The sequence below is a fragment of the Acomys russatus genome, chromosome 1, assembly GCF_903995435.1.
Source record: "Acomys russatus chromosome 1, mAcoRus1.1, whole genome shotgun sequence".
In the NCBI taxonomy this organism is placed as follows: Eukaryota; Metazoa; Chordata; class Mammalia; order Rodentia; family Muridae; genus Acomys; species Acomys russatus.
In genome coordinates this window covers 18,134,407-18,150,442 of record NC_067137.1, presented here as the reverse complement: position 1 = coordinate 18,150,442, position 16,036 = coordinate 18,134,407, and the positions used below count along the sequence as shown (strand labels likewise).

Sequence of the window (16,036 nt, the reverse complement as noted above, 5' to 3'; positions counted from 1 at the left end):
CAACAACCACAAAGGTGATGTGGACAGGACTCTTGCTGAGGGCAAAGAAGACAATGTGGTCCAGGGCAAAGATGAAGAGAGGCCACAAGGAAGGCACTGCACATCAGGGTGATCTGATTCCTGAAAATGAAAAATGAAGAGCGCTTCCCTCCCTCCCTTCCTCCCTCCCTCCCTCCCTCCCTCCCCCCTCTCTCCATCCCCCCTCCCTCCACCTTCCTTCTCTCTTTCATTTTCTTGCATCTTTTAAAATGAGCATGTTTCCTATCAGCTTTCATTGTGGAGTTGTTGCTTCTCCAGTCTTCCTCTTGTCCCCAGTCCCCGTGTCCTGTGTCCTCCCAACTCCCAGTAGCCTCCTTTCTGCTTTTGTGTCTCATATGTCTTTTGTTCTCCTAATACTCCATTTCCCTCACATGCTTTCTATTCTAGTTTCACAGCTTACATCCACGCTCACATAGACTATACACAAGCACTCAAAGCTAATATCTGCACATGTGAGAGAGAATGTAGGTATTTTTTTCTTTTGGGGGTCTAGGTCACCTCATTTAAAATAATATTTTCCAGATCCATTTTCCTGAAATTTCAAAGTTCTGTGTTTTTCACAGTTAAATGAAATTCCAAGGTGTGTGAACAACATTCTCATCGTCCCAATAGTTATTCATTATCGAAATGGCTTAGAGGTTAACTGTTTTGAAGTGCCTGCTATTTGTCGTTGAATGTCCATGCATTTTATAGAGTACAAGAATTTTACCCAAAAAAAGTTAGTGCAAGTTTATGAATGAAATTGCCTGTTACTTGACTAAGCTGATAGTAGGAATTTTAATCCAAACCAGGCCAGTCTTTGGCCAAGGAGTTAGGGTGGGGCTGGTGGGAATAAGATGGTGAAGGGGAGAGAGGTGAAGGGAGCAAGAGGGAAACTGAGAGTCTCATTGGAGCAGGGGAATCAGGCTGCAGGATAAGATGGGCTCAGAAAGATGCTATTTATTTATTTATTTATTTATTTCTGAGGAAGGGTTTCTCTGTGTACTCTTGATTGCCCTGAACTTGCTTTGCAGACCAGGTTGGCCTCGAACTCACAGATACCTACCTGCCTTTGCCTCCCTGAGTGCTGGGTTTACAGGCTTGTGCCACTGTGCCCAGCTCAGAAAGATGCTTTTTGATATTGCATGTGTCCAGGACTCCCTGGTACAAGCTGTCACATCTGTTGATAAGTAGCACCTTAGCACAGTTGATTTCTGAAAGAGAGTGTTCTCTCTCTCTCATTTTATCATTTGAAGCAAACCATCTTCTACATTGACTTTTATTTGAACTTTAGAACCTACTTGTTAATTTGAAAATATTTCCTCCCTCCAAATATAAACTTTAAAACTTCTTACTGGGATTGTGATGAGGATAAAATTCAACATATATTTTCAAATTTTGAGGTAAGTTGAATTCCTAAGGCTTTATTTTCCATTTTCATGGTATCATAATCAATAGACTCACCAGAATAATACCTATTAAGTCCTGAGGTTTCAGTTTGGACTTTTCTTTCTACAGGAAATCTTTTTTTATCCAAATCCCAATCTCAAAGTCCTCCACAAACCACTAACCCTTTTATAGTGTTAACTAGGCTTTGAGTCTGGTGATCTCCCACCAGATGCTAGATTCTTCCATTGAATGGATAATCCACTTTTTGTGTTTCACAAGTTCAGTGCCTGATTTATGCATGTTTGGAGCAAATACTAAATGCTTGTCCATCCTTTGCAGTCTGTGTTTCGAAACTACGATCATGACCATGATGGATACATCTCCCAAGAGGACTTTGAGAGCATAGCTGCCAATTTTCCCTTCCTGGATTCCTTCTGTGTGCTAGACAAAGATCAGTAAGTTTAATTGTGTTGGTTTTAATGGATCTGACTTAAGAAAGAAGATTATCTGGGGTGTTTGTGGCCAGGCAACCTACAGTCTGCATCCTGACAAGCGTCACCCCACTGTTCTGATGGAGCAGACTGGCTTTTCACTGCTTGTTTTTCTGAGTGTCCCTAAGCATGACCAGTTGGGTGCAGTCATGGACATGCCACATCTCTGTTGAACACATGTCCATCTTCAAATAAATCACTTCTCAGTTTCTTTCAATATTTATGATTAACAACCAACTCTGAAAGCCCCATCAAGACAAATAGGAGTGAGAAACCTGATGGCAAAGGCCTGTGGTCCCAGCTACCAGGGAAGCTGAGGCAGGAAGATCACAAGCTCGATGCTGGTTTGTGCTATAGAGTAAGAATTCAAGGTCAGCCTGAACAACTTAATCAGTGACATCATATCTCAAAAAACAAACAAACAAACAAACAAAACAAAACAAACAAACAAACAAACCAAAACCTATTAAAAGAGGGCCAAGGATAAAGCTCAGGTGGAGAGCTGCTGTGTAGAATTTCCCTCCACTGATCTGAGTCTGGTGCTCCTAACATCTGGCCAGCATTCCTCTTCCTAGTAATTCATGTGCTAAGGACCCTCTAGCTGGTGGCTCTGCATACATCTTGGTTCTTGGAATTCCTAATGTAAAGGAGGACACACGGTAGGCAGGCACGGGAGTTTGTTCAGCTCCGTGATCTCTGAGTGCTTTGTTCCACTTGTGTTGGAACTGTATCCCCTGGCTCTAGCAGGAGATCTGTATGATGTAAGATGGGATGTGTGCTAGGCAGCAAGCTCCTCCTTTCTCTATCTGTTGACTCGTGAAAAGACCTGAACCAGGTGGCTGCCTAATGGGTGAGCTTCAGTTGCTCTTTATAGTACAGTGAGTGGAGCCCTGGGTGTGTGTGGCTCAGTGATTCTACATATGTCAACTCTCTAACTCCCTATCATTCTGTCATCTATCATCTATCTTCTATCTATGTGTCCACCCATCTATCTCCTATCTGTTCTGTTCTGTCTCTGTCTCTATTTCTCCCCGTGTCTGTCTGTCTGTCTGTCTCTCTGTGTGTGTCTCTGTCTCTGTCTGTCTCTGTTTGTCTCTCTGTAACTCTCTGTCTCTCTGTAACTCTCTGTCTGTCTCTCTCGCTCTCTCTCGCTCTCTCTCGCTCTCTCCTGTGTGTGTCTTTTTCAATGAATTTCTTCCAAATTAGACTTCTGTGGATGTAATTTATGTATATGTGTGCAGGATAATTGTCTTTGTAGGACGGGCAGGATACTAGATGACTTAATTTTATAAATTTTAAGTATGATTCAAATTATTTTGCAAATGAGATGAAAAAAGGATCTTAAGTCTGGAGTTCAATTATGACATCATTAATAGCAACAGGGGAACCTATCTTGGGCATCTCTGCAAACGGGAGCAGGTGAGAAGATTAAGCAGAGCCTGTGAGTCTGTGTCGATTTTGAGAGGGAAACAAGCTATCCAGGAAGAGATGCCTAGCAAGTCACTGAAGATGTAATACAACGTGTGTGCGAACAGTTGGCTGGAGGAGCACGTTATGTTTTCCACCCAGCAGCATTAGCTGGTTGCTGGAGTGTAGAGCAATATTCCTCTTTGGTGGGAAATTTAGGGTGTGATGAGCTCACAACTTAGGATGTGAGCCTGCAGGACTTCCTTTCCTACTTGTGAAAGATGAAAATAACAAGTGGATTCTGTAGGAGAGAGGGAGAGAGAGAGAGAGAGAGAGAGAGAGAGAGAGAGAGAGAGAGAGAGAGAGAGAGAGGAGAGGGCAGGAGAGGAAAGAGGAAAGCAGAGCATCACGGGCTTGCACACGCTATAGAGGAAAGGATGTCAGCCAATAAATATGTCCCATGCCACACACTGCTGTGAGGTCAGCGATCTCACTGAATGAGAGGAGGCCATGGAGGATTGTCCTCAGAGACACTTTCAGCACAATGGCAGTGTGAGGAACTTAACTGGGTGGCGTAGAGTGATAGAATAAAGTGCTAACGACTGATGTTAATGACAACTCTGGGAGTTGGTAAGAGAGAATGACCAATGCTGGGTAGGCCAGCATGATCAAGGAAAGAGATCTGGGGAGAAGGAAAGCCTTGGGCCTCTTTGCAAACAGGAGAAACAGGTGAGAAGATTGAGCAGAAGTCTATGGAGGCTTGAGAGCAAGGGTGGAAGCATCCTTCTGATGCCAAAGGAAGAGGCAAGAGGAAAAGATTAGGGGAGCCTGAGGTGGGCAGGAAAGGCCAGATCTCTGTGCCCAGCACATGGCATGTGCCCCTGTCACATGTGTTTTGTCCTTATTGATAGACATGTGACAAACAAGGTGTGTGGCGACCTGAAAATAGGTAGGTAGGTTAAAGAGGAAATTCCTTCTGTGTAGAGGTGTAGAGGAGACCTGGAGGATTTGCTCTAGCTGAGCAGAGGGTCTGGAGGACACAGACGCAAGAATCACTGGGGGAGCAGCCTGCAATAAATTAGGCTGACTAAAGTTGAGAGTGACATCAGTTTCAACTTACTGCTAGTCAAGCACTAGACAGTTGTCCTTCTGGAAGCTTATATTGAGTAAAAAGGATACTTCTCTGAGCCAGAGTACACAGGCCATGTTTGTTCATACATGTGAATGCGCACACACACACACACACATACACACACACACACACACACACACACACACACACCATCTACTTACTGGAGAAAGCTTTGAATACTTTGTATCCTTTGAGACTCAGCCTCCTTTTAGATATTCAAGAAAAGTGACTATTTCTCATTTGCTTTTGGTCATAAAGGTTTGGAAGGTGGGTACTAGGGTGTGATAACTACCGTATTTAAAGATCCCTCTTTGCCCTTCTTAACAGGGATGGCCTAATTAGCAAAGATGAAATGATGGCTTATTTCCTAAGAGCTAAATCCCAGCTACACTGCAAAATGGGACCAGGATTTATCCATAATTTTCAGGAGATGAACTATCTCAAACCGACCTTCTGCGAACACTGTGCGGGATTTGTAAGTCAGATTTCCAATTTTTTTTTTTTCATTTTTGCAGGACTTTGGAAAGGTAGGGAAATGATTTACTAAATAGAGTTCACTTCCTTCTTTAAGTCAAAAATAAAATGTGTGATCACTCCCTGAAATGAAAGATGAAATAAAAGCCAAACTGGTGCTCCAGGTGTGCATCCAACCAGGACAGGGAAGGCTTGCTGAGCCCTGTTATCTGGAGAGGGACGGAGGGAGGGAGGGAGGGGGAGAGAGAGAGAGAGAGAGAGAGAGAGAGAGAGAGAGAGAGAGAGAGAGAGAGAGAGAGAGAGACTTCTACTACTAGCCTCTGCCAGGGGAAGATATCATCCCAGAGAGCCTGGCATTTATCACTGCTATTGGTAATGGTTGTTGTAAAGAGGAACATTTATCTTAGCCAATTCCATCTAGCACTCATTCAACATGATGTTAGTCACTGCATCAATCATGCATGGTTCAATACTTTCCAACTTAAGGGGAGGAGGGGGAACCCTTTGGGATAAGGCAGTCATGATAATAAATAACATTTACTTAATACTTGACAGTAACAAAGTCTCTGGACAGTGATGCCAGGAATCCCCACAACATGCCCTTTGAGGCAGGCATTTTCTTTCCATTTTGCCTATAAAGACAGAGAGGTGTAGAATGGCTACGCCATGGCCTCCAGGACTGCAAAGTTCTAATCGAAAGAGCGTGAACCCAAACAAAGGGACTCTGAGACTGGACTGTGCTCAGTCTTCACCACTGGAACACAGGAAGACTGTATACCAGCGGTTCTCAGCCTGTGGGGTGTGACCCCTTAGGGGTCACCTAAGGCCATCAGAAAACACAGATATTTACTTTATGATTCACAACAGATACAAAATTACAGTTATGAAGAAGCCACGGCCATAATTTTAGGCTGGGGGTGGCTCACCAAGCAGGAGGAGCTGTATTAAAGGTTGCAGCGTTAGCAAGGGAGAGAACCACTGCTGTCCACCTGCCCTGACACTCTAAAGAGGAGCCAGCTTTTGATCCTCTCCTTCCCGGATTCTTGGGCTCTGATTAACTTCCATCTGCTACTCAATTAAAAGAGAAATGAGCAATTTAAGGTGAGAGTGGCCTAGCACCCAGGTGTGATAACTGCCAGAGCTCAACTGCTGGTTTTATTCAGCAGCCACACTCCAGTGCCTGTCAATTACACTTTTCCTATGCCATTTGAAGGACTGTCTTTGCAAGCCTAAGGGCCTACATGTTTCTGAGAATTGGTAAGTAGGAGGCAGGTTTCCCTTTCAAGGCCGTTCCAGATGCTGACAGCAGCCCTGAGACCACCCTAGCCAACTTGCCTTACCAATCCATGGACAGACAAGTTCCTTTTCTGTTAGCATCTTCACTGACCTCTTTACCAGACTACGCTATCTTACAACAAATGCATTTCCTCATTCATGTGTCTCTTGTTTCTCTATTCTCATTGGGATTTGCAGAAGTAGATAAATCTGAAAATGCAAGTGGAATGAAGCCATGTACTCCACTCCCATATACATATAACGTGTGTGTGTGTGTGTGTGTGTGTGTGTGTGTGTGTGTGTGTGTGTGGAGAGAGAGAGAAAGAGAGAGAGAGAGAGAGAGAGAGAGAGAGAGAGAGAGAGAGAGAGAGAGAGAGAGAGAGAGTTCAAATCAACAGATTAGGTTGAGAGGACCTGCTAAGACACGTGTGAAAGGTGAAAGTCGGGACTCTTTTTGTCCTGTAGTGGTGTAAGAGGGACTGGATGTATCTATTCAGTCCACAATGTTATCTGGCTTGCCTTGTTCTTTGGGGGGGGGCGGTGTGTGTGGATGCTGGTTTCACAGACGCAGGAAGGTGCTTGTTCTCGGGATTGCACACCTTACCCCACTCACCTTAACACCAGTGCTGACGCTATGCTCCGATGCACCTGATGTGAAGGACAGAACTCTGGGAGTCTAGGACCTTGGCTTTGAACCTCACTGTTGCCACCTCTTAACTCCATGTTGTGGGCCTCAGTCAATGGCTATCTTTATGTCCATTTTCCTATTTGTATAAGATGTTTAGTACCCTGCTTACCTGTCAAGTTGTTGGGAAGATAAAAAAAATACCAGGCATGTTACAAGTCTGAAAGTATCAAGAGAATGAGAAAAAGAAGAAGCAGCATAAACATTTTGGAAGTATTCTCTTGGCCCTGTTAGAGGTTGCCTGAAAGTAGCGTTTAATTTTTATAGCCCTTTTTATTTTTCAAAATATAGTTAATTTCACTAGCACAGCTTGACTTGATCTTTACTCACATAATACCCAAGGGCCCATTGATCTTCAAGGGATTTATAAATACAACTCTGAACATATATCCTTGAAAGGATCTGTGAGAAAGCCAGGAAGCATTTTCTAGTGCCTGTGCCATCTGCTTTTGAAATAAATTCTATTTTTAAGGGCAGGGAAGGCAGAGCGTGTATTTCAGAATCAGGTTGCCAGAGCTGAAAGCCTGTTGGTAATCCCTGTGTTTTCTAGAAGAAGAGACCAAAGGCTTGAGAAGTTAAGTAAGTTAGTTCCCCAAGGTCACACAAGCCATTGGCAGCAGGGCTAGGTACCCTAGACAGCTCTCCTAACTCTCAGCCCAGTGTTCTTTATATTATAAAGAATTTCAAGCATCATACATAGCAGCCCATGTTCTGAAATCAAAGGAGCCTGGAAAATGAGGCTCACCCAAGTGAGGCTGCCTTCAGCTGTCGTTGGCTGGCACACTGACCCACTCACCTAAGTGAGGCTGCCTTCAGCTGCCTTTAGCTGGCACATTGACTCAGCGCCTTTTTCTTTGCAGTGTTTTTTCCTGGGTTTTAAGGAGCTCAGTTAACCATGTCCTGAAAAGACTCTTGATTGGTTATATCTTTTTCCGGCAGCTCTTCAGTGATGCTGATAAGGTACTGCACCTATGTATTAGGGTGCTCTATCTTTATGTGTGGTGGGGATGGGTCGCACTCAATAGTCCAAGATGGCCCTGAACTTGGGACCCTTCTTCCTTCCTTCTGAATTCTGGGATTAGACACATGGACCACCACACCAGAAAAGAATGCCTCTTCTTCTCCTCCCTCTCTTTTTTTTTTTTGACAATAGATTTTTTTTCTCACATAATATACCCTGATTATGGTTTCCTCTACCTCTATTCCTCCCAGCTCCTCCTCACCTAGCTGCCCACCTAAATCCATGCCCTTTCTTTCTCTCATTAGAAAACAGTCTTCTAAAAGATAATAATAAAATAAAATAAGATAAAACAAAACTAACACATTGGAATAGGACAAAACAAACAGAAGAGAAAGAGCCCTCCAAAACACAAGCAATACATATAAAGCCCCACTTGTTTACACCCTCAGGAATTCCATGAAAACACTAAATTGGAAGCCATAGTATATATCCAAAGCACCTGTGCAGGCCATGTGCACACGGCCTCAGTGGCTTCCTACATGTGTTGATCCTGTTCATTTAAAGGGCCTTTTCCCTTGGTGTCCTTCATCCTCTCTGGCTTTTATACTTTTTGCACCTTCCCTTTACAGTCTTCAGGGTTCCCTGAGCCTGGAGAGGAGGGAATTGATGGAGAAATCCAATTTAGGGCTGAGTGTTCCAAAGTCTCTCACTCTTTGCATATTGTCTGGCTGTGGGTCTCAGTTTTGTTGCCTGTCTGCTGCAGGGAGACGCTTTTCTAATGATGGCTGAGCAAGGCACTTATCTATAAATATAGCATAATGTCATTAGGAGTCGTTTTATTGCTATGTTCCTTTGGCAGCACAGTAGTGTTTGCTTTCCCCCTAGGTCTCTGGCCCAGCTAGTCTCGGGTTCTTGATCACCCAAGCAGTGTTGGAAGTGGGTTCCATCTCGTGGAGTGGGACTTAAGTAAAATCAGATATTATTTGGTTACTTCTGCAGGTTTTGTGCCACTATTGCACTAGCATGTGTAGCAGGATACTATCATAGATCAAAGGGTTTGTAGCTGGGTTGGTGTTTAAATTTCTCCTTTGGTAGCATGAAGAGTAAACTCTGGTACCAAAGACAGTAGCACACAGGGGTGAAGGCTCTGTGCAAGCACCAGCTTGACTTCTCCATGTTCAGTGAGTTATATAGGTGTTGTCTTCAGCAGTAGGACCTTGCCACCAGTTTGTGGAGAGCAACCTGTAGTCTTGGCAACAGCCTGGGTTGTTAGTGATAATCTATTCCTGGTACTGGCAGCTTTATTTGGTGACAAGTGATATCCAGTTGGAGCTGTGTCTCATCTGATATATTATGATTTTATTTAGGTCAATTTCATTGTGTGTGTGTGTGTGTGTGTGTGTTTGTGTGTGTGTGTGTAAGTGTCTACTATATTATGGTTCCCTACTGCCCCTCAAATGGCCCTTAATTTTAGCTGTGTCTCCCCACTACCATTTGATTCTCCCCTTCTAACTCCCCACCCCCAATTCATCCATTATTATCTATTTTATCCTATTGGGGAAGTCTATCTGTCCCCCATAGCCCCTTACTCTGTACCTAACCTCTGTGGCTCTATGGACTAAAGCTTGGTTATCATTGACTTAACAGCTCATATCCATGTGTAATTGAATACATCCCATATGTGCCTTTTGGAGTCTAGGCTACCTTACTCAGGATGATATATAAATATATATCCTGTGTGTTTCCTCTTTTTTTTTTTTAAATAAACAAGTTTGCCCTTTCTTAAATCTCCTTCTGATCCTACCCTAGTGGCTTTGTTCACAAACAAACAACCCAGAAACAGGGTTAAGTATGCCATTAATGTTTCCTGGGTTGAGACTTAGAAGATATCTATTTCCTGGATCATCATCTTCACTGATTATATGACAGAACCTAGGTAGACGATTTAGAAGCTTTGCAGGCTCTTGAGAAGATGTAACTACCCTGACCACCCACTTCCCTTTTTGGCCCCCATTTAGCTTTCAGTGGCCCTTTACTGGGAGCTGACATGCCAGTTGGTTGTGGCAAACCATAGCCCTACCAGAAGGCATTTGCATCTTAATGTATTCTGAAAGACCTAAAGACTGTGAAGGAACAAGGGCATCTCTGGGGTCCCCTGGTGAGATTTCCTTGTCTGTAGGAGAAGAATGGGCAGCCACCCCCTTGCTCTTATGTCACTCTGCATTGGCAGCTACTTTTCCTATCAGGGCCATATGTCCATGCTCTGGGGGCTTGTTTACTATAAGATATTATGAACAGTGCTCCCACCAGCCTCCGGTGGGAGGCCATTGGCCGAGCTCCTTTCAGAATCACTATTAAGCAAACAACCTAAACTAACCCATGACCAAGGTAGGGAGCTTTTCCAGTTTAAGTCCACTAAACTAAAGTGTAGTACTGAATGTGCTGGTGTGCCTGCTGCCCATGGACAAGTGCTATGAGAAGACAGAAGAAAGGAAAGGGTAGGGACACTTTCCTCACAGTGTTAAGAATCAGTTACCAGAAGGGCAAAGCCCCCACTGTTACTGGAGTTTCTATGGTCACAACTTGGGACCCAGCGGCCCTACCAAGCTCAGCTTAGTCACCTGATGTCAAGTTGCCAGTTAGACAAATAGCTGTGGCCACATTGGGAAGAAGAACAAATAAAGAAGTACAGCGAGATTCCATCGAGTCTGACACTTCAGGCTTATGCTTACATGGAGCACGGATGATACATGATCAGGACGTCCTTATTGAAGTGTGGTTTGTCCCAATTTTGACCTGCCTTTGTCTCAGCTCCAGTCTTTCCTGCAAGGTGGCCTGAGAAGCTGTCAGAATTGTGGGAACTCTCACTGAGAGAGACAAACCCCTCCTCTTCCTGGCCTGGGACTTGAGCCTTTTTGTCTCCAGGCATGAGATTGCTGGAAGCTCCAACTCCTTGGGGACCATTGCTTCATTCAATAGCTTGAGGGATAAAGGCAAGGGAACATGGGCTCTTTAGAAAGTCTTCATGTCTGCCAAGATGTTACACCACAACCAAGACTGCGCCCAGAGCAGCTTGCAGAAACCCTCCTTGTTGAACTTAAGGCATTTGTCATGTCAAAGAACAGCATTACCGTTCCAACTAAAGATCTTAGATATTGCCATTTAAGATTCTAAAAACAGGCAACACGTCATTCCACAAAACAGAGTAAGTTTTCCAGTGAGCTGGGCAGAAAAGGTTGACTGTATAGACAGAGGGAAGCCAAAGCAATAGCAGAGTGGTCCCTCCCCTTACATGAAAGGTGGGGAAAAGAACCATAGAAAAATGCCCAGGTGTGCCGGCACGTGTTTGTAGCTTCAGCTCTTGGGATGCTGAGGCAGGAGGATTGGGAATTCAAGAGCATCCTGAGCTACATAGTGAGATCCTGTCTAAACAGAAAAGAAAAACAACTGATAACACCAGTTCCTTTCACCTTTCCTGTTTATGAATTGAGGTGTAGGTAACAAATTGAAAGTGGCCCTTTGGGAAGAATTTGGCTGTTGTTTCTTCTGGTTCCTGGGAAGGTCAGAAAAAAAAAAAAGAAAGAAAAGAAAAGCTTAGTTTCAGCACTGTGGTGTGGAGTGCTAGAACAGGTGGCTGCGTTCTGATTTTTAATTCAGTGTGTGGAGGTCCTATGCAGCAGCCAAGTCCATCACAATGCCCTCCCCTCACCCCCCATCATCTTTATCTAGCAATCTTCCTACTTACTAACGTCGTGGAAGTAACCATGTCCTTGGTTGGCAGAGTTGGAGCCTTTTCGACACCTCTCACAGCCTTGTGCAGACACAGTGCATAAGATCATATGCCCCCACATCTTTACCTGGCAAAATCCAAATTAGTAAGTGCATTCTTGGGTTGCCTCCTTTCCTGCCCAAAACAGCGGTATGATTAAAAAGAAAGACAGAAGAACCACTGGTCCATTTTCCTAAACATTTGTCTAGTCAACAGACCAATTTACCAACTCTAATTTCCCATCCCAACTACCATTTGGCTCCAAGAAAGAAAAGGGAAGTTATCGCCACAGCTGGAGGGGGCAGGGAGAAGGCTCCTCTCTGACAGGAAGGGTGTCCAGAGCAGCTACATCCTGTTTGTGAGCTGTCAGTCATCAAACTTAGCAGGACTTCCTTCTCTGGGGTTTTGTTTTCCTTTTAGGTTTCTCTTCCATTGACATTCCTTTGTCTTCTGTTTCAGCTCTGGGGCATAATCAAACAAGGCTACAAATGCAAAGGTAAATACCAGTTCTGAAATGGACATTTTGGGTGGAGCTCAAATCTGTCTGATTAAAGCATAAATACTCTTGGCCTTGTTGAGAACTTTGGTCTCTTGGGACAATGAAAGCTGAAGAGTTAAATTTGTGCCAGAAAAAAGGCTCCGAGCTTCCCAGATTCATCTCTGAAATTCAGATGGGTGCAGGGGAGGCTGGCCCCTCCCTTGCCACTCTGGAAGCTGGGGCAGACACGTGCTTCCCACTCACGCATGGCTCCTTTGGGGTCTTTTCAGACTGTGGAGCCAACTGTCACAAACAATGCAAAGACCTCTTGGTTCTGGCCTGCAGGAGACTTGCTCGGGCACCCTCCTTGGGCAGCAATCCTGGGTCACTGCCTGGAAGCCCAGCCTTGCCCCCAGGTAATGATCTCTGTGTTCTTCACCAGTGTTTCTCTGAGCACCTCTCCATACCTGTCCTTCATCTGTGTCCTGTACCTACTTAGCATCTGAATCCTATAAAGAGCAATGGTACTTGCGTCCTTTGAGTAGTTGGGATGCTAAACCCTTAATTCTTTTGCTCTTTGGTCTGACTCACATGCAGCTTACCTGCTGCTAGTTTAATTCTAGCCTAGTCTCTTCCTCGGGGACCTTGCGTATCAGATCGCTGGTGTCCCATACTAACTGTGATGGTTTGCTCCTGAACAGACTGACATCAAATAATAATCCTTCTCCTTTCCCTCCTAGTGCAGGATGAGGTGTTTGAGTTTCCTGGGGTCACTGCTGGACACCGGGACCTGGACAGCAGAGCCATCACACTGGTGACAGGCTCTTCCCGTAAGATCTCCGTGAAGCTCCAGCGAGCCACCACGAGTCAAGCCACCCAGACAGAACCTGTGTGGTCAGAGGGTGGCTGGGGAGACTCGGGGTCCCATACCTTCCCCAAAATGAAGTCCAAGTTCCATAACAAAGCAGCAAAGGACAAAGGCTTTGCCAAGTGGGAAAATGAGAAGCCCACAGTACAAGCTGGTGTGGCTGTGGTCGACCGAGGCACTGCGTTTGAACCTGACCAGGATGATGAGGAAGATGAAGCCAAACAGGATGGTGAGGTCAGTGATGTAAAAAGCCACAAGTGCCATCAGAAGGAGGCAGCTGAGGATGCTGATATGGGCACTGTAGTTCTGGAAAACAGCCTCATGATGTCAAAGGCACTGTGACCGGAAGTCAAGATGTATTTTTTTAGAGTTGCTACTGGCTAGTTTTATGAGCAAGATGATTTCTTGCCCCTCTTACCTGTTTCACTATGCATAAAACCAAAACAGGATTCTGAAATGCAACAAGCTCATGTCTGTATTGCAATGGTACATCCGGGACCTTTAACTGCTGCATATATTTAAATACACACCAGTGCACGGCAGGTTTGCTTCATTTTCTGAGCTAGGGCCAGGACTCAGACTCAGGGAGGACTTGTAAGTAGAGGACAATTAGATTCTCATCTGGGCTAAAACAGAGACTCTTGAGAGTATCAGAAAAAAAAAAAAAAAAAAGAGGGGGTGAGGATCCAAGATGTGAAGGCTGCAAGGTTTTATAAAGTGGGCTCTGTCACCCAAGAATCACATTCAGGTCACCCAAAGTAAAGTAGCACGCACATAGTATGTTAGAATATGGTGAAATTATAAATTGATTCAAAATTAAGGAGATCATGTATTAGCCGACAGTCCATGGTGGATTAAGAAGACAGATTTAGGATCACCGAATGCTCCTAAGATAAAACAAATTTTAAAAAATCAAATTCACACTGTATGAACATACAGTGCACACACATAAGTATATGCACGTATCCATATGTAATTTTTCGTGCAAATTTTCTTAGTGCCCGTATGTATTTCATAGCATGAATTTCTGAGATGGAAACATTTGGACAAGGGTTCTGAGAGCGGGACTAAGGTTTTGTGCAGCGTCTACGGGAACACCTTGAGTGTTGTTTATAAGCTCTATGTGAGGGTAAGGGCTCCATGTGCTGAGTGGGCAGTTTGCTTTATGATTTGTTTGTATGTGTCTGAATAAGCTCATGTATGTGTCTGTGGATAGGATATCTGTGCCTACGCACATGCGGCTGCATGCATGTGCTGAGGTCAGACATGGGTGTTGCCTTCCTCTATTACTGTTCCCTCCTCCTTTTTCTTTCTTTTTCTTTCTTTCTTTCTTTCTTTCTTTCTTTCTTTCTTTCTTTCTTTCTTTCTCTCTGTCTTAAATTCAGGAGTCTCTCTCTGAGTCCAGGCTAATGTTTTCCTCTGCTAGGCTGGAAGTTCGCTCCAGCAATCCAATCCTCTGTCTCTCCCACCATCATCTCAGGCCTGTGGTCCAGGGGAGCCCAGGACATGGAGCTTGTTACAGAGGTGCTAACGTGCAGACTCTGCATCTCATGACTGCAGCAAGCACTTTGAAACACTGTACCCATCTCTCTGGTCCCTGCTAACTTTCCTTTTCTTGCTTTTGTTTTAAATTATTTTTTCAAGACAGTCACACCATGTTGCCCTGGGCTCATCTCCAACTCCTGGGCTCAAGGGGTCCTCTTCTTACCCCCGAGGATGAGTAGCGGGGACTCCAGGCTCAGGTCTCGCCTGGCTGCCTCTATGCCCTTTTCATTGCCTCCTCTAAGGAGGCTATGAGGTGCTGATCATTCGAGGTCTCCCTCATAGTCACTTGGCAAGCAGCGCTCTAGGAACGCTTTTGTTAAATGACATCCTCCTTTGCAGCACGTTCTGGTTTGTATTGCAGGATGGCTGAGATCAAGCTGGGGAAACCAAAGGCAACCGTATCTGCTTTGGGGAGGAGAACGAGAAGCACTGAGGGGCACTTGCCAGCTCTGGAAGCAGTCTGGAAAAGAAATCTGGAGATGCTCACGGCCTCACGTCATCCCAGGACCTCCATGACTGGACTGCAGAACAGAGGATTTACCCTGACTCTGAACTATTTATTTCCTGCACTCTGCCTCTACTGAGGTGCCACGAAAACTGTTAAGGTTGTCAGCCATTTCTCACATCTCTCTAGAGCCTTTTATACACAGGGGATGAAAGCTTTGGTGCACGTGCATGACACTCACTCTTCAAATCCAAAACAGCTCTTCTAGACAATATTATTTTTATAAAGTGTGTGTGTGTATATGCGTGCATGTGCACACGTGTGCAGGGGTGTCTCATTAGAACCTGAGTTTGAGCTCTTTTTGCGTGCCTTTTTGGTGGGACTAGGACTTGAAGTTTTACTGAGGGGCAAGGACATTCTTCAGATCTTGGATGGCAGTGATCCCTCTGCCTATGATTAAGCTGCAAGGAGTGTTTATAGTGTTCCACCACACTGTGGCTGTGGCATGCCATGCCATGTGTGCGTGTATCACGTATGTCTGTCCAGTCCTGTATCACTAAGGGGAACCACATCCCCAAAAGCTCCCCTAATATTCATAGTAGCTATGGTGAATAAAAATGTTTATACTTGACCACATAATTGGGTTTCCAATCTTTCTGAAGATTCCCAAAATAGAATGTTAATTAAGAAATCAAATCAAGTTCCCAGGGATAAAATTTAGAAAAAAACAAAACTACTGAATTACTAGGTGGAAAAGAAAACAACCAGTTTGGAAAAATGACAGTAATCTTAAAACTTGTCTTACATAAGTTCAGAATGCAAACGTGTCATCCACAGAAAGAAAAAATCATCATAAACCTCAACCATGAATTGATACTCCACTCACACCTTTGAAATATTAATAATTTAAATGCCTTCCTTTGAAGAAATAGAAATAGATTCATTTACTAGATTCATGATGCTCAGAAACAGAGGCAGAGCCAAGCTGGTATTGGACACCTGATATCCCTGGGTGCAGCACATGAGGTGGGAGGACCTCATGTCTGAGTCAGCTGGGCAGCTTAGTACAATTCTATCTTTAAAAAAGTAACAATAAAAA

General features: G+C 44.4%; 1 protein-coding gene across 1 annotated transcript in view; it reads left to right on the top strand.

The window, feature by feature from the left end:
* The window catches only part of Rasgrp3 (RAS guanyl releasing protein 3), a 35,586-nt gene extending 20,495 nt beyond the window's left edge, over positions 1–15,091 (top strand). The window contains exons 11-16 of the mRNA XM_051167185.1: positions 1,747–1,862; positions 4,765–4,912; positions 12,061–12,097; positions 12,370–12,495; positions 12,820–13,181; positions 14,854–15,091. Coding sequence (XP_051023142.1) covers positions 1,747–1,862; positions 4,765–4,912; positions 12,061–12,097; positions 12,370–12,495; positions 12,820–13,181; positions 14,854–14,862 — 798 coding nt within the window. The 3' untranslated portion in view covers positions 14,863–15,091. The remainder of the gene's footprint in view (positions 1–1,746; positions 1,863–4,764; positions 4,913–12,060; positions 12,098–12,369; positions 12,496–12,819; positions 13,182–14,853) is intronic.
* The last annotated feature ends 945 nt before the right edge of the window (positions 15,092–16,036 follow it).